This window comes from Pecten maximus, unplaced genomic scaffold, assembly GCF_902652985.1.
Source record: "Pecten maximus unplaced genomic scaffold, xPecMax1.1, whole genome shotgun sequence".
Lineage (NCBI taxonomy): Eukaryota > Metazoa > Mollusca > Bivalvia > Pectinida > Pectinidae > Pecten > Pecten maximus.
This window is the reverse complement of record NW_022979297.1, coordinates 1-19,860: the sequence shown is the minus strand read 5'-3', so window position 1 is coordinate 19,860 and position 19,860 is coordinate 1. Positions and strand designations below refer to the sequence as shown.

The following is a 19,860-nucleotide window of genomic DNA, read 5'->3' as shown; positions in this document are numbered from 1 at the left end:
AGAAGGAAGTATAGGTAAAATATAGCAATCCTATTAAAAACAATCTCATTTAGAGTCGGTCAAGTTATATTACAAATATTTGTCCCATTTGCGCAGTTAGCGCTCTCCTTTAACTATTATCTAGTTCCCTGGTTTAAAGATGGTTCATGGTAATTTTAGCTGAATAGCACGCAACCAATTTTGTCTTCCCAAGGTAGGGGGATTCAAAGTACAATATCTCCTTCCATTTGAAATGGGATGCTACAGGCCAAATTTAGTTTTAAATAATCCACATAGAAGAGGATAGATTTTTTTCTCACCTGTTGGTCCCTACACCTCCACTCACTGGGTAGCCAAATAATCTGTTACATTTCCCTATATCTAATGATGCCCTAGACCCATCAAAATACATCAAGACTCTTAATGATAATCTTCATTTCCCCTATTGGACCCTTATATTACCCCTAGGGAACTAGACCCCTGTTTTTATACAACATTTAGTTTTCTTCCTCCAGAAGTGCCTCCGACCATATTTCATAAAATACCTGTATGTATATATGCCTACGTGTATACATAAGAAGAGTACCGCTATAAAAATTCTTTGTTACCTAATTTGGACCCACCTATATCATATTATCTGACCCTTGGAACCAGGGCCTCTATTTATGAATACCATAAATATAGTCTTCTTCAATCAATAATGCTTCCGACCAAATTTGATCAAAATACCTTGATCCATATAGAAAAAATATTTTAAAGAATTTACTATATATCTTCCAGCACTGTGCCCCACCTGTCCGGCAATGAAAAGAAGCACATGCCCCTGGGCAAACCGGCTTCCTTTAACCAGATGATACTCTAGTTTTTACAGGAAAAGGATAAAGCTATTTCTCTCTCACTTTTGGGCCATGTCCACTGCTCCCGGCGGAGTCACTGTGCCATTTATAGGATACTACCGACCAAATACCATCAAATTATCTCCATCCTAACAGAAGATTCATCTATATCTCCCCTATTTGGTTCCTCCCCTCTGCTTCCGTGTTATTATCATTAATAAAAGAATGTTCTCATTCCCTTAAGGAGGCTCCTGACCAGAGACGTATATATCATGCCACTGTCCTGAACAAAGAGCCAAACTAACGTTTTTGAGGAAAAAAGTTGAAGGACAGCAGACGCTACGCCATTTCACATCTCAAACTAAGACTAGAAAAAAAGTATTCTGAAAATGTTTTAAATTAGACCTTGAAAGGTTTGGTAAAATACCAGTTAAATCTACTGTTGGTACTAAACACTGCATTTTCTAGTCCCTTGAATAAAGTAGATAAAACATTAAAGATTTGCTTCATTTCCAACAAATTACCTTTATAGAGGATGGTGTTTTGGCTTTCAACTCTTTTTATGGGTGCTGCAGCATTATCTTCTCATCATATGCATGTATGCTTAACAGACCTCGATCAGCAGAGACATTTTTACAATATGTTATCACCAGTGACTCCATAGCCTCAATCGCTCATATATCAAATTAAAGTTTGAATTTTTGGCTACCTGAGAAATTGCATCTGTTATTAATTTACTTAGGCAAATTACTACAAACCTAAGAAACACTTTCTTTTTGGGGACTTTTTGCAGTGAAGAAGCAATTGATTGGCGGAATTATAGTTGTGAAAACCTTGTCATTATCATTATCAGATGTTGAGCTATTCAAATGGCCGGGCTTTGTCCGTGGTCTATGGTCCGTCCGCAAATCAATCTTTGTTATCACTGACGGTATTGAAAGCTATTGTAAAAGTCTATTTGCACTGTTCTATCTATCGTCATACGACACGAAATATATTACTACATGTATCTGGTATATGTGTTATCACACAACCTCCGCTGGGATACAAAGACATAATAACCGTACTCCTATAGATACACTAGAGATAATGGGACAATTTAAAGAGTTGGTTAAGTTTGTTTCCCACGTGCAGCAGTATCAACAGTATCAAACGTACTTACCAGGACCGGTTAATTAAGCATTGAACTGCTTTCAGTTGGAAGTTATGGGCTGATGAATGCCAACTGGACAAAGGCAAATTTAATGAAGCGTGCTAGCGCTTCATGTTGAATTTGCCTTTGTCCAGTTGCCATTCATCAGCCCATAACTTCCAACTAAAAGCAGTTCAATGCTTATATTTACATTTGACAACGATTTTAAAAGACTATATCCAGGAATTTTGCTCCGACAATGAATGAACAAATTATTATCGTCAAAGACGGAACAGCCTTTTCAACAGCCATCTTTCGTTATCGCTGACGTGACAATTATGACGTCTCTATATTAATGACGTCATAATAAATATTTGGAAGGTATGGACTCATAACTTCCAAGTGAGCTTGGTAAAGTTATATAGTGGGGCTGCAGTGTAAATGTAAATATAAAAATTTAATCAATGTACATATCTCTTAATTCTAAATGAGTGGGACATTCTAGAGTAATAACTGATTTTTCTTAACATAGCCTATGGAATGTAGACCTGAAAATCCTACTTTTTGGTTAACATTGTATTCCGTCTGTTTAGAAAAAAAACTCCAAATATAGCAATCCAATCGGTTACTGTACTCATATGTGCTTAGCACGCCTTTATAAGTCCAAGACCGATTATACGTTAGACTAATATTTGCTAAGCACCTATATGCTGTACTGTAGATATGAATAGGGGATTTTTTCTAAAAAAAAAATAAGAAATATTATGTTTGTAATCAAAGGTTATTGTTTATCATATATTTAATGGGACCATTGCCGGAAATATCGAAATGTGTTCACTCAGCCGTTGCCGATATAAAACGTGTACCATATACGTACAAATGTAGTCCGGGAACTTCAGTCCCATGTTTCATGTTGGTTCCACGTTTTAGTAGGCTAGCTCAAACATTCATTTCCGGATATTAGCAGTGCCCAAAATAACAAACAAGCGTTCTGCAGAGGGATGTCTGCTGAGAATCTGGCAGACAAATGTGAAATTTTCTATCGAAAACGCCATGGCTGTGTCAGAATGACCACTGGCAATCATGGGATAGAATCAAGAAGACTCCACAACGAATAGGAAGTCAATATTTCCCGATGCCGAGTGAAACACTTTTTTTATTCTCAAGAGCTCGAGCCATAAGGTAATGCATGGATCCGGACGTTGCTGTGGTAAAATTTGACCATACTATTAAAAGGCAGATAGGAAATTAGATAGATCTGTGTGTACGTTAGTAATGAGCCATTGAAGTATGGAAATCGGCCAGCTGCATTGTACAGATTTGCTTTGAATGTATGAACTCGACTGTAATAACCACTGTAACAGTACTAAGAGATATATTTTTTTCTATAAATATTGGGCCTTAAAGATGCAGGTGCCTATGATGTTTAGTAAAAACACAAAGTGTAAGAAAATTTAAGGTTTCATAGGGGATATTTATCTACGACTACATTTTAATAAACGCCATCAGTAAGTTAAAAATATGGTTTTTAATTCTTTGCAGAAAACAATGTTGCGTTATAGTTCTATGGCAATTTAGACAGAGCTGAGTTGAAGGTGGTTATAATTACTGAATCATTTTAAATCACCAACTTTGAGTTTGACTTTTTTGTGGGGAAATGGATCCTGGTTCCAGTCAGATGTTTGACGCTCCCTATAGCTATGCATGATGTTGGTTTGTGATTCTCGGGAGGCTGCATGCATGTTCCAGTCTGTGCTGTCGAATAGTTGTGTCCTTGGGCAAGACACTTTACCGTAATTGCTTTAGATGACATACAACAGGCCTCCTGTATGTTATTCAGTAAGGTATTTACCAACAACTACTAGGAGACCCCCACCTGAAAATGACCATGGCTGTTCATGTAGTGATAAACCCAGCAAATCAGTCAGATATTGTCTGTGCACGTGGGAATAAAGATTGTTTTCCGGCTTCAGGTTTGCATTTAGGTATAGGCCTACTTGAAAGAAATCAGGATGAGCATGCCTACAGAAACGTCATGGTGGAATGATGAAATATTTCGATATGGCCAGTGGATCATGTGTTATTTTTAATAGGGCCGTAAGGCATACATTCAAACCCAGTTATATCGAAATCTAAGGGAAATGGAAAAATATTTCAAATTAATCATGATAATTTTTCAACATAACCAGGGTATATCCAACCTATGGCCGACATATTTCAGTATCGTTTAATGCCAAGAACACAACATTGTTTGAATTAATCAACATTTTATTTGTCAGTATTTACAATTTGTTCAAGATGATTATATTTTCACTGATCATGATTATGAGTTTCTTAGAAGAGTTGGAAGAAGTCCTTGACTCTTGTTTGTTTTTGTTTATTTATTTCTTTTAACATTACATATAGCATCAAGTATGCGGACAAACATGAAATCAGTTTCCGATACACCCAGGGTATTTTTCAAGAAACTTAGTACCATCTGTAGTCCATCCTGTGCATCAGTGATTATATATATAGTTGCCTTGAAAATTCAAGAATCCTTTGAGGGTTGTTGTCAATATAACTGTCCTGGTTATAACATAATTCATTGTCTGTAAAATCATGTAGAATGTCTTCGTCATTTGTGATTGTCACGCATGTAGGTAAATGAAAGTCAGTTTTGATGTAAGTGGCGTGACCAAAAATACTCGTAAAAGCCATTATAAACACAGCCTCTCCCTCTAGGTGTACTCATTAAGTAATACAGATTCATGCTCATTATAAACACATTAATGATTACAACTCAAAATTTATTTGTATTGTTTCAATTCATTAAGAATGACCATGGCTAGATAGGATGTTGAACAATACTAAATATGAACTCATTCTGGCATTCGTACTGTTGTAAAACCTGTTTAGTAATTTATTGGTTTTAATGTCACAGTAAATTATATAATCATATAGCTATACTACCCAGTAGAATTGCAATAGCAAGGAAGTTTATTGTTAATTGTTTATTGTCAGCATGATTATTTTTTGAACTTTCTATTTTGACGATGCTAGTACTGCCACTGTGTCCATGGTTATTTATACTGACAAAAATGATCATACAGTTAATATTTACTATTTTACAAATTCATATATGGTTGTTTTATAAAAGAGAAACAAAATGTTAGATGAAGTATCGTAATAATGATTTGTGTTCCAACTTTCAGATAAAATATGGCTGTAAACACACACATTCACTCAAAGTTTGGAGAGCACTTCCACTCCAGTTGGGTTTTAGAAGACTGTGAAATGATTGCAAGGCCCAGTGGTATGGATGGATGTTACCAGCGACTTCTCACCAATAAGGAGGTCACAGAGTTGCCTTTGCAGGCTATCAACTTACGAGGTCCAACACTCCCGGATTTTGACAATGATGTAGTTACAACAGATGAACAAGAACATTTGATTAATGCTCTATTGGGGTCCCAACTCAATTTAGCTAAAACTGTATGCAGTTTATCAAAATTTTCGAAATCTCTTTACAAAAGATTGGTGGTTCTACAGAGAATATATACAGCAGTGTCTGTTAAACATCATAACAAATTCAGTCTCACTTCTGGTGCACAGATCGACAAATCTGAGCTTATAGCAGGCAGACCATCAGGAAAAATGTTTGAGAATTTAGGAGGGAGTGTTGCATGTTCGTCAGAATCACAGAGAAACACAGCTTTATTAGAACTTGGTGTTAAAACAGGGTTAAGTTTGTTGTTTTCATTATTGAAACAAAATTGGATGTTAGCTGGGAAGTTGCAGCAATTTTGTATATGTAATGATATTTTACAAACTGCCATTTCTGTTGTATCGTCTTTTCCGCCCCTGTCTCTTGCCAATGAAACTAAGCTTACTCATTTAGGTATAGAATCTTTGAATGAAGTCAACAAATTTTTACGACAAGCTGCGAGTCCACAGTCAGGAGCAGATTTAGAGGGTCAGCGTCTTGCTTCAGAACTTATGATATCTCTTGCTGCTCAACGTGGCTCACTTTGCTATGTCCTGGAGTGGGTGGATATGGCACTGCACACATCGGTAACAGTTCTCTGTGATCAGAAAGGACAAGAAAAAACAGAAGCAGGGAAAATCAACTGGACATTCTTCACCGGCATTGTAACACAGATGATCAAATCAGTGGTAATATATGTTTATATTTTGGACATTTCTTCGCAGTTGCAACAATATTTTATAGATATATATGATCAGTGAAATAATAGTGACAGAACAGAAAAGTAAATAATTTAATAGAAGATGGATAAGTAACAGTGTAAGTTAAATGATATATCATAGAATATTGTTAATATTGTTAACGGTCCCTTTGTTTGACTACTAGTCTAAAAGAAGATTTATAAGTAACATCACAAGTTAAACGATATGATTACAGTGTGTGCTATGATCTGTGTGCAGTGTAGTAAATGTTAATCACCAAAGTTGATTCATTTCATTTCACAAAAATCGACAACAGCTTCGGACAGTACCAGGTAGAAATTTATGTGGTTATAAGATTCCATAGTAATGAGGAAGATTGTATTATAAAACATTAAATAAAAGAATATCAGGCAAGTGTATGTATAAAACAATGCCAAGGGATTGTCCCACTGCTCAATGAAGTCTACAAGGAATAATGGAGTTCCTGTCAATAAAATAATGTTACAGTAAATAAATGTCTGCTGTTAAATAAATGTCAGATGTTATAGATAAAGTTGTAGATAGTTTTTTTATAGTACTAGTTCCAGTGGGCTAATTAATTGGATTAAACATTATTCTGACATGGCACCAAAGGGCACCATCCTTAGAGATAATAACAGTGTGATTGCTTTGGGGAGGCTGGCAAAATTATGGGATATTTATAGTTTTATTTAGCTACTAGTATACTCAGAATGCAGACTTTGGAAGGGTTATGGTAAGACCCCTGGAATATGAATTAGAAATAAGGTCAGTTAAAATCAACTGTTATATCCAATATGTATAATTGTAGCTATCTAGGCTTAACATGTATTTCAGATATTATGATAGAGGTAATAAAATACTGCTGTTAAATTGGTAAACAACGTTTAAGAGATCTTTCGTATTCTACAGGGAGGACCACCCACTCTGACATCAATGTTTGCAAGAAACCCACCAGTAGACGAAAATGGACTAGTCCCTCTTTACTTAGCCGCAGTTGTACTGTTAGAGGAGGTATGGCTATAGTTTCTCAGTTTTGATTTGATTAACAAACAATATGAAAGTACTTGTGTTTAAGTTCATCTGACCAAAATATAAATGAGCTTATACTTTATAATGCAGGGTCTATTGTGTTGACTTCATCTATCTGGCATGATATAAGCCTGCTAGCCTTCTTGAGATGTAGCCTGATAAAAAGACTACAAGCTAATTACTTAAAGGGAATTTTTATAAATTTTTTTTTTGATTAAATTTGGGTTTTGGCTGAAGTTTTAATTTTGTTCCCTCAAGACTAACTTTTCAAAAAATTTTGTATTATTGGTTTGGGGTGTACAGTTTTTTCCCACAAATTTTGAGACCGACGGGGTTTAGTAGTTTTTTTATGATTGGTTTTTTGGGTTTTACCCGTTTGGCTGGGAATTCTGAGACCAACTGTTCAGTAGTTTGTATGATTGGTTTTGGCTGTACAGTTTGGCTGTATTTTGAGACTAACCCGTTTTAGTAGTTCTGTAGATACAACTGTACGTGTTACTACCCACCCCCCAAAACAACTGTTCACTAGTTCTGTTAAAACACTGTACGTTTGACTACCTACCCCAAGAATAAATGTTCAATACTGATGTATTATAAGCTTACAGTGTACTACCCACCAAAAAACCCAAAGTTCCTACTGTGTAGATACACTGTACAGTGTGACTACCTACCACAAAACAAAATGTTCAATACTGATGTATGATATAGCTGTACAGTGTGACTACCTACCACAAGGACTAACTGTTCAATACTGATGTATGATATAGCTGTACAGTGTGACTACCTACCACAAGACTAACTGTTCAATACTGATGTATGATATAGCTGTACAGTGTGACTACCTACCACAAGACAAACTGTTCAATACTGATGTATGATATAGCTGTACAGTGTGACTACCTACCACAAGACTAACTGTTCAATACTGATGTATGATATAGCTGTACAGTGTGACTACCTACCACAAGACTAAACTGTTCAATCTGATGTATGATACAGCTGTACAGTGTGACTACCTACCACAAGACTAACTGTTCAATACTGATGTATGATACAGCTGTACAGTGTGACTACCTACCACAAGACTAACTGTTCAATACTGATGTATGATACAAGCTGTACAGTGTGACTACCTACCACAAGACTAACTGTTCAATACTGATGTATGATATAGCTGTACAGTGTGACTACCTACCACAAGACTAACTGTTCAGTAGTTCTGTATGATACAGCTGTACAGTGTGACTACCTACCACAAGACTAAACTGTTCCGTAGTCTGTATGATACAGCTGTACAGTGTGACTACCTACCACAAGACTAACTGTTCACTAGTTCTGTATGATATCAGTCTGTACAGTGTGACTACCTACCACAAGACAAACTGTTCAATACTGATGTATGATACAGCGTACAGTGTGATACCTACCACAAGACAAACTGTTCAATACTGATGTATGATTACAGCTGTACAGTGTGACTACCTACCACAAGACAAACTGTTCAATACTGATGTATGATACAGCTGTACAGTGTGACTACCTACCACAAGACTAACTGTTCCATACTGATGTATGATACAGCTGTACAGTGTGACCTACCTACCACAAGACTAACTGTTCAATACTGATGTATGATACAGCTGACAGTGTGACTACCTACCACAAGACTAACGTTCAATACTGATGTATGATCAGCTTTTACAGTGTGAAATACCCACCAAAAACAAACGTTTCAAAACTGATTAAAGATCCGCTGTACCGTGTGACTAAAACCCCCCACAAGACCAAAATGTTTAATAATGAGGGATGATACAGCTGTAAAAGTGTGACAACCCCCCACAAACAAACCCGTTCAATACTGATGTTGAACCGCTGTAATTTTGACTACCCACCACAAGACAAACTTTCAAAACTTATGTTGATACAACTGTACGTGTGACTACCCACCACAAGACTAACTGTTCATAGTTCTGTTTTATAAACGGGACAGTGTGACTCCTACCCAAGACTAACCCGTTTTATTTGTTCCCTATGATCAGCTTGTACAGTGTGACTACCTACCCCAAAAACAAACTGTTTTAAAACTATTTATATACAGCTGTAAAAGTGGGGACTACCTACCACAAGACTAACTGTTTAGTAGTTCCGTAGATCACTGTTTCATTTGAAATACCCCACCACAAGACAAAAGTTCAATACTGATTATGATACGCTGTACAGTGTGACACCCAAACCCCAAGACAAAATGTTCAAAACTGATGGGTTTAACAGCTGTACCTGGGGACTACCTACCCCCAAGAAAAAACTGTTTTAATACTGATTTTTGAAAACCTGTAAAAGTGTTACTAAACCCACCCCAAGACAAAATTTTCAATACTTTATTTTGATACAGCTGTTCAGTGGGGACTACCTCCACAAAAACTGTTTTTAAAACGATTATGATACGCTGTAAGTGTGACTACCTACCCCAAAAACCAAAATGTTTTTAATACTGATGTTGATCAGCTGGGACAGTTTGACACCTACCCCAAACAAACTGTTCAAAACTGGATGTATGTATACTGGGGAGGTTTTTTTGGGCCCCCTATGAGACAATATTCCTTAAACTTAAAATTTACTTTGGAGGTTTTAAAAACCGCTAAAAATTTACAAAAATCTAGGGTGTCTCAAAGTAGTTCACAAATCGTTTTTTTCCCTGGGTTTTCGCCCCTTTTTGCAACTTTCAACTCCCCGGGGGAGCATAAAGTCATTTTGGGGGGTATAAGCCCTTCCCTGAATTTCTTTCACTTCCACTCCCCTCATTTATAGCTGAGTCAACTTAACACAACATAAAAGGATCAACATGGGACCCCGGGGCCCGGGCTTAAACTAGTCCCCCTTCGGTCTTTTTAACCCCCCCGTAAATACTTTTTTTTATGATACAGCGGGTTGTTTTGCCTGACACGATACCAACTGTTAAAAGTGTTGTGTGATTGGGTTTCAGCTGTTTTTTGGCTACCCAAAAATGAGATTTTCCCGTACCAAAAGTTTTAAAAGGATTGGTTTTCAGCAGTACAGTTTTGGGTACCCACAATAGCCTACCCCGTACCTATATTTTTTTTTGATTGGTTACGCTGTTCATTTTTGGGTACCCAAAAATGAGATTACCTTTCCATATAGTTTTTTATGTTTGGGTTTTTGCTGTACATTTGGGGTGCAGCATGAGACAAAATGTTTTCCCCGGGGCCGATGAGAAAATCCCCAAAACTCCCTGACTTTACCCGTAACACGGAACTGGAGGCAGCTGTGAGGTGTACATCTGGGGCAAACAAAGTAGCCACCCCGCTGGCCAAAGGGAAAACGGAAAAAAAACTAGCAAACCCAAAAAAGCTTCGTCCTTTTTTCTGACTTTTAGCAGGTTTGGAACTATTTTTCCCCCTAAAAACTTTTTGTTTACTAGTTTTAATTTAAACTAATTATTGACAATATTAGTTATTTTTTATTTGCAATATTTCTATCTTGATTTCTAAGGGAAAAGGACTTGAACATGTTTAGAGTTTGAGTTCCCTACTGAGTTGGATTGGGTTAAAGACCAATGTTTAAACTGGTTTTGTTTACAGATTGGGGGGGTCTTCTGCTCGTTTGGGATCCCCAAATGATGGTCAGTCGTGCTTGTGGCAAAGGGGATTATGGGAAACTAGGCTGGAGACTCCAAAACCAAACCCCCACCCAAAAAATAATTTTGAACCCAAAAAGGAAAATAAAAAATCTCACATCAAAAGGGAAAACTTAAAGGGCATACCCTGGCTCGGGCACAATGGAGAAATATTCCCGCTGGGGGGATGTGAGAGAATACAATTTTTGGGGTACACCCTTTTACTGGGTACCAAATGTAGGGTTGTTTTTTTTTTCCCTCAATATATTTTACAAACACTTTTTTTAAAAAAATCTCTCATTAAGTGCTGGGGATTTTCAAAAAAATTTTTACATTTTTTGGTCTAAAAAAAATTTTAAAAAAAAAATTTTAAATTTAAATCCCTTAAAAATGGGCCCAAATTTTAAAATTTTTTTAATTGGAAAACCCCCCATATTTTAAAAATTGGGAAAAAAGTTAAAAATTTTAATTATTTTTTAATGGTTTAACTTTCATTTCATTCCCAAAACCTGTTAAAAATAAAATTTTTATGGGTTTTTCAAAGGGGAAAATAAAGGAAACTGGGTTCCAAAAGGCTCTGCTTTTTTTTTACTGGGGAAAAAACCCCAATGGGTTGGTTCCTTGGAAAACCCCTTGGCCCCGGGAAGGGGGAGACTGATGGCTTGATAGAAAACCTTTATAAAACCCTTTTAAACCCCAAAAAAAAGGGGGAGCCGTTTTCACTGATGATTTAAACAGTTTTTAGGTTACTTTTTTCCCAAAAAAATGAAGCTCAATTTTGGGGGGGGGAAACCCTTTTTTTAAAAAAAGTTTTTTTTTTTGGATTTCACATTTCAAGGGCCAAAGGCCAAGGAAAGCCCAATATACTTTTAAAAAGTATTTTTTTTTTGTACAGATTATAGCATATTGTTTTTCATTTTTTTTTCAATTTTTAAAAAAGTAAAATTTCAGGGCCCGAAGTTTTAAAATCTACTGTTTGAATTACAAAATATGAAAATCGTCAAAAAAATAAATCATGAATTTTCTTGTAAAAAACCCAAAAATTTTTTACTTGTTTGATTGTTTTTAGCATTGGTTTTTTATACAAGGGGTATCAAAAGAATATTAAAAATTATCCACAAAAAAGCCGCTGCCCCCCCCCCCCCTAGTAGATAACCTCTTCATCAGGGGTTTCCCAAAAAATCCTTCCCAATTTTAATACTAAACTTTTACAAACCCGGGGGGGGAATTGTTTTAGGATAGATTGAGGAGTGGCCAAAAATGTTAACCTAATAGAAATTTAAGGAATTCCCCAGCATTTTTTTTGAAAAAGTTGATTTGGGAAATTTTGGGGGACTTAAAATTTTTTTTTTTTTGTAGAAACGGAAATGTTAGGACTGGTTAAAGGCACTTTCAGGGATGGGCCAGGATGGAGAAAAATTTACAAACCGGGGGGGGGTGACTAAAGGGCGACTAGGGACTATCAATAGATTTCATATATCACCTGGGTGAGGGTTTTTCCCCACGGGGGACTAGGGGACATTCAATAGATCATATATACCCCGGGGTTGGGGGGTAAATTACGGCGACTAGGGACATTCAATAGATACATTATACACCCGGGTTTAGGTTTTTTACGGGCGACAGGTTTCATTCAAAAGATCATATATACACCTGGGGGGAGGGTGACTAAAGGGGGACTAGGTAAATATCAAAAGATCATATATCCATGAAACATTCCCGGCTACTAGGTACTTACCATTGGGGGTGTAAATCATAATACCTATTATTCGGGGTACTAGCTACCCCATGGATTGTTTAAACAATTTTTTTCATATCAATGACTTTTACCAATTTCAGGGGCAAACATCAAAATTTAATTTTTTTAAAAAACCCCCAAACAAAAAAGACCCATAAGACCCGGGGTGGTTAAAATTTGGGGGTGTTATGAAATTAAAGATAAACAATACCGGTTTTTTAAAAATTTTCCCGAATAAATAAAGTATAGGTCAAACTTCTGAGTTTAACTTGTTCTTCCTATATAAAAAATTCCCTTTTAGACATGAACATTTTAAACCCGCCCATTTCACATAGCCAAAGGGAGAAGAGTCAAGGATTTTGGGTTTCACCCTTATTTAAAAGTTTAGTAGGTTTAAATTAGGGAGTCCCCTTTTAAATTTTTTTTTTGCAGGCCTTGGGTTTCAGCCCAATTAAAAGCTTCCCAAAACGTGTGACTGGGAAATTGGGCCCGTGTGGGGGGAGGTCATTTTGGGGGGCCCCGCAAAGATGGCATCCCCTCAAATGGCAAACTTGTTCCCGGTCGTTCGGGGGGGGAGACAAAGGGTTTGTATACTAGTCATTATAAATTTATTAAAATTTGACTGTTAAAGTGAGCCCCTGCCCCCCAAAAATGTCCCCCTTTTTTCTTTTTTTTATAATCATCAAATTTCCAAAAAATTTAATTAAAATGGTTTAACAGATATCCATCCCAACTTTATGCGGGTCTTCTTTAGTGAATTATTAGCTTTTGAAAGAACAGTAAGTATTGAAATTTTATGAATAACCGGCCTAAAAAGGGGGAAAAGGGTTTAAAATGTACTAGTTTTTACAAAGGGTGGGCCCTTTTGTTTGAGTTGAATGAAAGCTGATCTAAAATTTTCCAAATTTAATGGAATTTTGGCTAGGTTTTAAATTTAAAAGTTCATGATATTCAAAAAAGAAAAAAATGTAATTAAAATTCCCGACAAAGTTTTTGTTATCAATATTGATTCAATTCCTTTTTTATCCAGGAAAACTTGGTCATGGAGACCTAACAAAATAAAAACCAAAACTTATTGAGGCGTTTGCTGGGCTTTATTACGAAAGGTGGCCTGTGGGATTTGGCCCCCTATGGTCCTCACAAATTTCCCGGGCGGTAAGTAATTTTTGCTGGTGGTAAGAGGGGTTTTTCTGGCTTTATTCAAAGGTTGCGGTAATAAATTTTGATCTGGTTTAAAATTTTTCTGTCCTTAACCAAAGGGTTATCCCTTGTTTTCTAGGGAAAGCCCGTTTTACCCACTATTACTCATAATTTTTAATGTTGGAAATTTGGGGGTCCCCCGTATCAACCCCCAGGGTTTGGTTTTAAAGGTGGTAGAATTAAACCAAAAAATTTTTCAGACTTGAAAATTTGCCTTTATTTTTAAGGGAAAGCCCCAAAAAAATAAAACCAAACACGAGGCCGGTTCACCAAGGGATTGGGGGGGGGGATTCCCACAATTTTTTCCCCCACAACAACCTTTTCCCTTTATTACAAGCATTTTTAAAATTATTACCCCAATTTACACACAGTTTTGGGGGGTTTAATTTTTTTGGGAAGAAAAATTCCAAAAAACCCTTTTCAATAAATAACTTTTCACCCCTTTCCACCTTTTCCCTGGGGGTTGGCTCTGGTCTTTGGGGCCGCTTTAAACCCCTTGAAACCCGGGGGGGACCCCCTAATGCGTAAAAAACATCCCCCCACTTTAAGGGGTGGGAAAACCTTTAAATTTCCCAGATCAAAGGGAAAGGGGAAGTACCAAAATTTTTTGGAAAAGTTTAAAAAACCTTAAAAACCCAAGGGGGCCTTTAGATATTGGTTTCCTTTCTTTTAAAACCCCTACCTTATAAAGGCCATTTTTAAAGAAACTTGACCCCCAGGAAAGCCCCCAGACAAAACCCTTTAAAACGGTTCCCTAAAACCCATCCCCGGTAAACCCCCCCCCTTTTTAAAACCCCCCATGCCCCCCTGACGGGCCCCCTTTTCCAAAGCCAAAGAGGGAATAAGTGTTCACCCACTTTTTTTTACCCGAAAATTTAATTTCTGGCCCCCACTCCCCGTTCATTTCCCATAATTTCCGCAAAACCGACATTAACCCAACCCCGGGGGGTCCCGGAATTTTATAATGTAACTTTTTAAAAATTTTTACCTTAACCTAATTTAAAAGTTAATTCCCAAATTTTCACCAAAAGGGAAATTAACCGGTTTCCCCTTACACCCTGGTTTTTGTTTTTTTGGTTTTTCCCCTTTTTCAAAAAAGAAGGGGAAACCCCACTTTGGTTTGGCAAAAAACCCAAAAATAACAAAACCTAATTTCAACAAACAAAAAACAATACCCAAATACAATCCCCTTTTAATAATTTTTTCTTAACCCAAACAACACTTTAAACCCCGGGAAAAGGGCCCTTTATTAAAACCCCCCCATCCTTTTAAATAACCCCCATTTTTCCCCAAACCGGTAAATTTTTTAAAAATAACAAAACTACCAACGCACCTGGGTTTTTGCCCAAAATTTTATCCCAAAAATTTTTAAAAAATTTAGGGGAAAAATTTTTAAAATTGGGTCGAGCCGGGCTTTTTGCCAAAATAAGACCCCAAGTATTAAATAAAAATTAATATCCCTTATAGGGGGGAAAAAAAAGAATAATTAAACCTCATTGTTAAAAAAAAGAAGTAAAATTATATTAACTGCCATGGGGGAGGCTTTTATTTTTTTTTTTTTTTTTTAATGTAACCTCCCCCCCAATTCCCATCACATAAAATTTTGTTTAACCGTGGTTCCCAAAATGGGGGCCTTTGTGGCTTAAATTAGAATTATTCGGGCTTTTCTGTTTTTCCCTTTAATTTTTTTTTGTTAGGCCCTTAAAATTCTTCCCTTTTTTTAATAGAATGGAAAAGTAAGGGCCCCCTTTTTTAACAACAAAAAAAATCTTTTTTGTATTCATTCAAAAAGAAACCAAAATCACACTGGGCTTGTGGCCCCAAAAATTTCCCAGTTGGTTTTCTTGGGCTTGTGGTTTTTCAAGGGGTTTTTACCTACCAAAAATTTTTTTTTCATGGGGTTTAACAAAGTTTTCCCGGGCCCATTAAAAATTTTTTAAACCCGTTCTTTTAAAACAAATTTTCCCCTAAAATGGTTTTGGGGTTTCCCAAAACTTTCCCCCTTGTCACCAATTTTTTAAAAGCTCCCCATTATAACATTCATATTTTAAAATTTTTTAACCTTTTTTAAAAATTAAAAATTTTTTGGGTATGGAACCCCTTTAAAAATTTAGGCATTACGTATTTTTGTCAAACCCCCCCAAAAATTTAAAAAAAGTTAAAAACTTAAAAATTTTTTTCCCTCCCAATTATTGGTTTTTTTGAAAGGGGGGACATGGGGAAAGGGAGGCCATGGAAGGGAGGCCCTTAAGGGGAAGGGTTTGGGGGGTTGTTTGGGGGTTGTGGGGGGTTTGGGGGGGGGGTTGGGTGAGGTGGGGTTTTTGTTTTTTTTTTTTTTTTTGGAAACAAAAACCCCAAAAAAAAACCATATTTTATTACTTTTAAAAATTTTAAAAAATTTTTGGATTTTGGTTTAAAATGAATTTTTAAAAACCCCCCAAAATATTTTTTTTCCTCATGTAGATCTCCATGTTAAAACTTGTCTCCATTTTATATACTTAATGAATATTGAATGTTCATGACATTAGTAGTTGGCATGGGACCATTCTTTTGTGGACCCCCGGGGGAAAGCCTTTCGCCCACATGGACATCCTAGGCATTACTGGGGATGGATTTGATCAGGACAACCCCCCCCACCCTCCAAACAAAACGTAAGTACTGACAGGTTAAACCATCACCAATTCACCGGTGAAGGGGGGACAGGGGAGGTAGGGGGAACGGGGTAGGTGAAGGGGGACGGGGTAGGTGAAGGGAGGCAGGGGGAAAGGGAGGCGGGGGGTAGTGAAGGGGAGGGGTAGGTAAAGGGGGGAGGGTAGTAAAGGGGGGGACGGGTAGGTGAAGGGAGGACGGGTAGTGAGGGGGGACAGGGTAGGTAAGGGGGGGACAGGGTGTAGGGGAGGACAGGGGTATTTAGGGAGAGGGGTAGGTGAAGGGGGGACAGGGGTAGGTGAAGGGGAGGACAGGGGTAGTAAAGGGAGGACGGGTAGGTGAAGGGGAGGCCCGGGTAGGTTAAAGGGAGGACGGTTTTGTAGTTGAGGGGAGGACGGGGTAGGTTAAGGGAGGACGGGGTAGTAAAGGGGAGACGGTAGGTAAGGGGGGACGGTTAGGTGAAGGGGAGGACAGTGGTAGGTTAAAAGGGGGGGGGGAGGAAGGGGAGGGAAAAGGGTTTATGAGGAGGACGGGGGGTAAAGGGGGAGGACAGGGTAGGTAAAGGGGAGGACGGGGTAGGTGAAGGGGAGGACAGGGGGTAGGTTAAAGGGGGAGCTTGGTATGTAAAGGGGGAGGAAGGGGTAGGTGGGGGAGGGGGGGGGGGTAGGTGAAGGGGAGGACAGGGTAGGTGAAGGGGAGGACAGGGTAGTGAGGGGAGGACGGGGTAGGTAAAGGGGGAGGGGAGGGGGGTAGATAAAGGGGGGACGGGGTAGGTGAAGGGGAGGAACAGGTTTTATTTGGGAAACATATATTATATAACAGTTACTAGGAATAAAACAAACTATACCAAAAGGGATTTAAAATTTATGGTCGATTTATCAAGTTCCCCTTGGAATTTTGCAGGCCAATATGCAGCCATTTTGGTGGTTCTAAACCATAGACTAAACCACTACAATTCCTGAGCTTTAAGTTGTGACCTGACACAAAAATTCCAAAGGTTAAGATACTGTTGATAAGCTTAGCTAATTGTATGAGTACAAAAAAACTAATTTAAAACTAGAACCAATTTTAATTTTCGAAAAGTTTGGAGTTTAGAGTGGGATTTGAGTTTTGTGACCTTACAGAGGGTTGGGAGTTTAGTGACCTTTAGAGAGGGTTGAGAGTTTTACAAGTATGCCTTATGTTACATTGTATTTGGATAACCTTCGTTAGTGACCTTTGGAGAGGATTGAGAGTTTTTACATTTTAGCTGTATGTATTTGGATAACCTTTGGAGGGGGTTAGGAGTTTTAGTGACCTTTGGAGTTGGGTTAGGAGTCTAGTGACCTTTGGAGTTGGGTTGGGAGTTTAGTGACCTTCGGAATTGGGTTAGGAGTTTAGTGACTTCGGAATTGAGTGGGGAGTTTAGTGACCTTCGGAGTTTGGTTTGAGTTAGTGACCTTTGGAGAGGATTGGGAGTTTTACTATTTGTTTTTGTTCCAGTGACCATCACCATTTTGTCCAGCTTGGTTTGAAGATGCTTGGTACTCACTTATCCCTGGCAGTAGCCGGGGGGATGACCAATGTTTTCCTGGGACAGCAAGCTGCACCGATCAGAAATCTCCTATTTAGACTCATTGACACTAACATGCCAGCCACAATACATGGGTAAGTTAAATGTAGTTATCAATGTATTTAGCTGGTATGTTTTATACCCCATCAGTTTTATTAGAAGATGGGACATATAGTGTTTCCCCAGATCCATCTGTCCAATTCTGTTTCAAATCAATGACATATCTCAAGAACCGTTCAACAAATTTGATTCTATGATTTTAAAACATTGTATCATCATGTCAAGTTCTATACTGATCATATTATTCTGGTAGTCATTGGTCAAGGTTAAAAAAGGTCAAAGATCAACTTTGACGCTTGTTTATGCTATGTATTGTTGCAAAGGAGAGTTCTGGGGGCATTTATTCTAACTTAAGGCACTTTCTAATTCTCATAATAGCTCAAGCTATTATAGTATTAGCTTAGTTGTATCAGGAGAGCTTTAGGACCGGTATTCTACTTCTGAGACATTTGATTAAAGAAATTTGATGTATACTATACAGTTTTTATGTCCATCAACAATTGTGGAGACTATAACGGATTTTTTTTTGCAGATTGGACAGAGACACTTTCTGTAGGAGCTCCATTGCTGCTGCCACCCTGAGGGAGAGATGGAACTTCTCCATTCACTTTTAATCAAGGACAATAGATGGGAAAGTCTATCACAAGGGCAGGTAGGTGCCGACAATAAAATGGGAAAGATAAAAATCAGTTTTTAGGACAACATAGCTTATTTGTCTTGTTAGTTCCTGTATTGAGAGGATAAGTGTCATTACATGTCTTATTAGTTTTTGATGTGAGAGGATAAGGGGTCATTTACACTGTCTTGTTAGTTCCTGATGTAGAGGATAAGTGTCATTTACACTGTCTGTTATTCCTGATGTGAGAGGGTAAGTGTCATTTACATGTCTGTTTGTTCCTGATGTGAGAGGATGTTTCTTTACACTGCTGTTAGTTCCTGAGTGAGAGAAGTGTCTTACACTGTCTGTAGTTTCCCGATGTGAGAGGGTAAGTTCATTACAGTTTATAGTTCTGTGTGGAGATAGTCTCATTTACACTGTCTTATTAGTTCCTGATGGGAGAGATATGTCATTTACACTGTCTTATTAGTTTTTCCAATGTGAGAGGATAAGTATCATTTACACTGTCTTATTAGTTCCTGATGTGAGAGATAAGTGTCATTTTCACTGTCTGTTAGTTCCTGATGTGAGAGGATAAGTGTCATTTACACTGTCTTATTAGTTCCTGATGTGAGAAGGATAAGTGTCATTTACACTGTCTGTTAGTTCTGATGTGAGGGATATAAGTGTCATTTACACTGTCTTTAGTTCCTGATGTGAGAGGATAATGTCATTTACACTGTCTGTTAGTTCCGATGTGAGAGGATAATGTCATTTACACTGTCTGTTAGTTCCTGATGTGAAGGGTAAAGGGCATTTTCACTGTCTGTTAGTTCCTGATGGAGAGGATAAGTGTCATTACCTGTCTGTTAGTTCCCGATGTGAGAGGATAAGTGTCATTTACACTGTCTTTTTAGTTCCTGATGTGAGAGGAAAAAGTGTCATTTACACTGTCCCTTTTTAGTTCCCGAGTGAGAGATAAGTGTCATTTACCCTGTCTGTTAGTTCCTGATGTGAGAGGATAAGTGTCATTTACACTGTCTTGTTAGTTCCTGATGTGAGAGGATAAATGTCAAATTACACTGTCTGTTAGTTCCTGATGTAGAGGGTAAGTGTCATTTACACTGTTGTTTGTTTCCCGATGTGAGAGGATAAGTGTCATTTACACTGTCTGTTAGTTCCTGATTTTAGAGGATAAGTGTCATTTACACGTTTTGTTAGTTCCAAATGTTTAGAGGGTAAGGTCATTTACCGTTATTAGTTAG

General features: G+C 37.7%; 1 protein-coding gene across 1 annotated transcript; it reads left to right on the top strand.

The window, feature by feature from the left end:
* Positions 1 to 2,956: 2,956 nt before the first annotated feature.
* LOC117318453 (probable E3 ubiquitin-protein ligase HERC1) lies at positions 2,957 to 18,032 on the top strand (the record flags this gene model as incomplete). Its single annotated transcript, XM_033873439.1, has 4 exons — positions 2,957 to 3,129; positions 5,142 to 6,102; positions 7,045 to 7,146; positions 17,890 to 18,032. Coding segments are annotated over exons 2-4 (1,199 nt in total), but the record flags the coding sequence as incomplete, so codon positions are not given.
* Between the last annotated feature and the right edge of the window lie 1,828 nt (positions 18,033 to 19,860).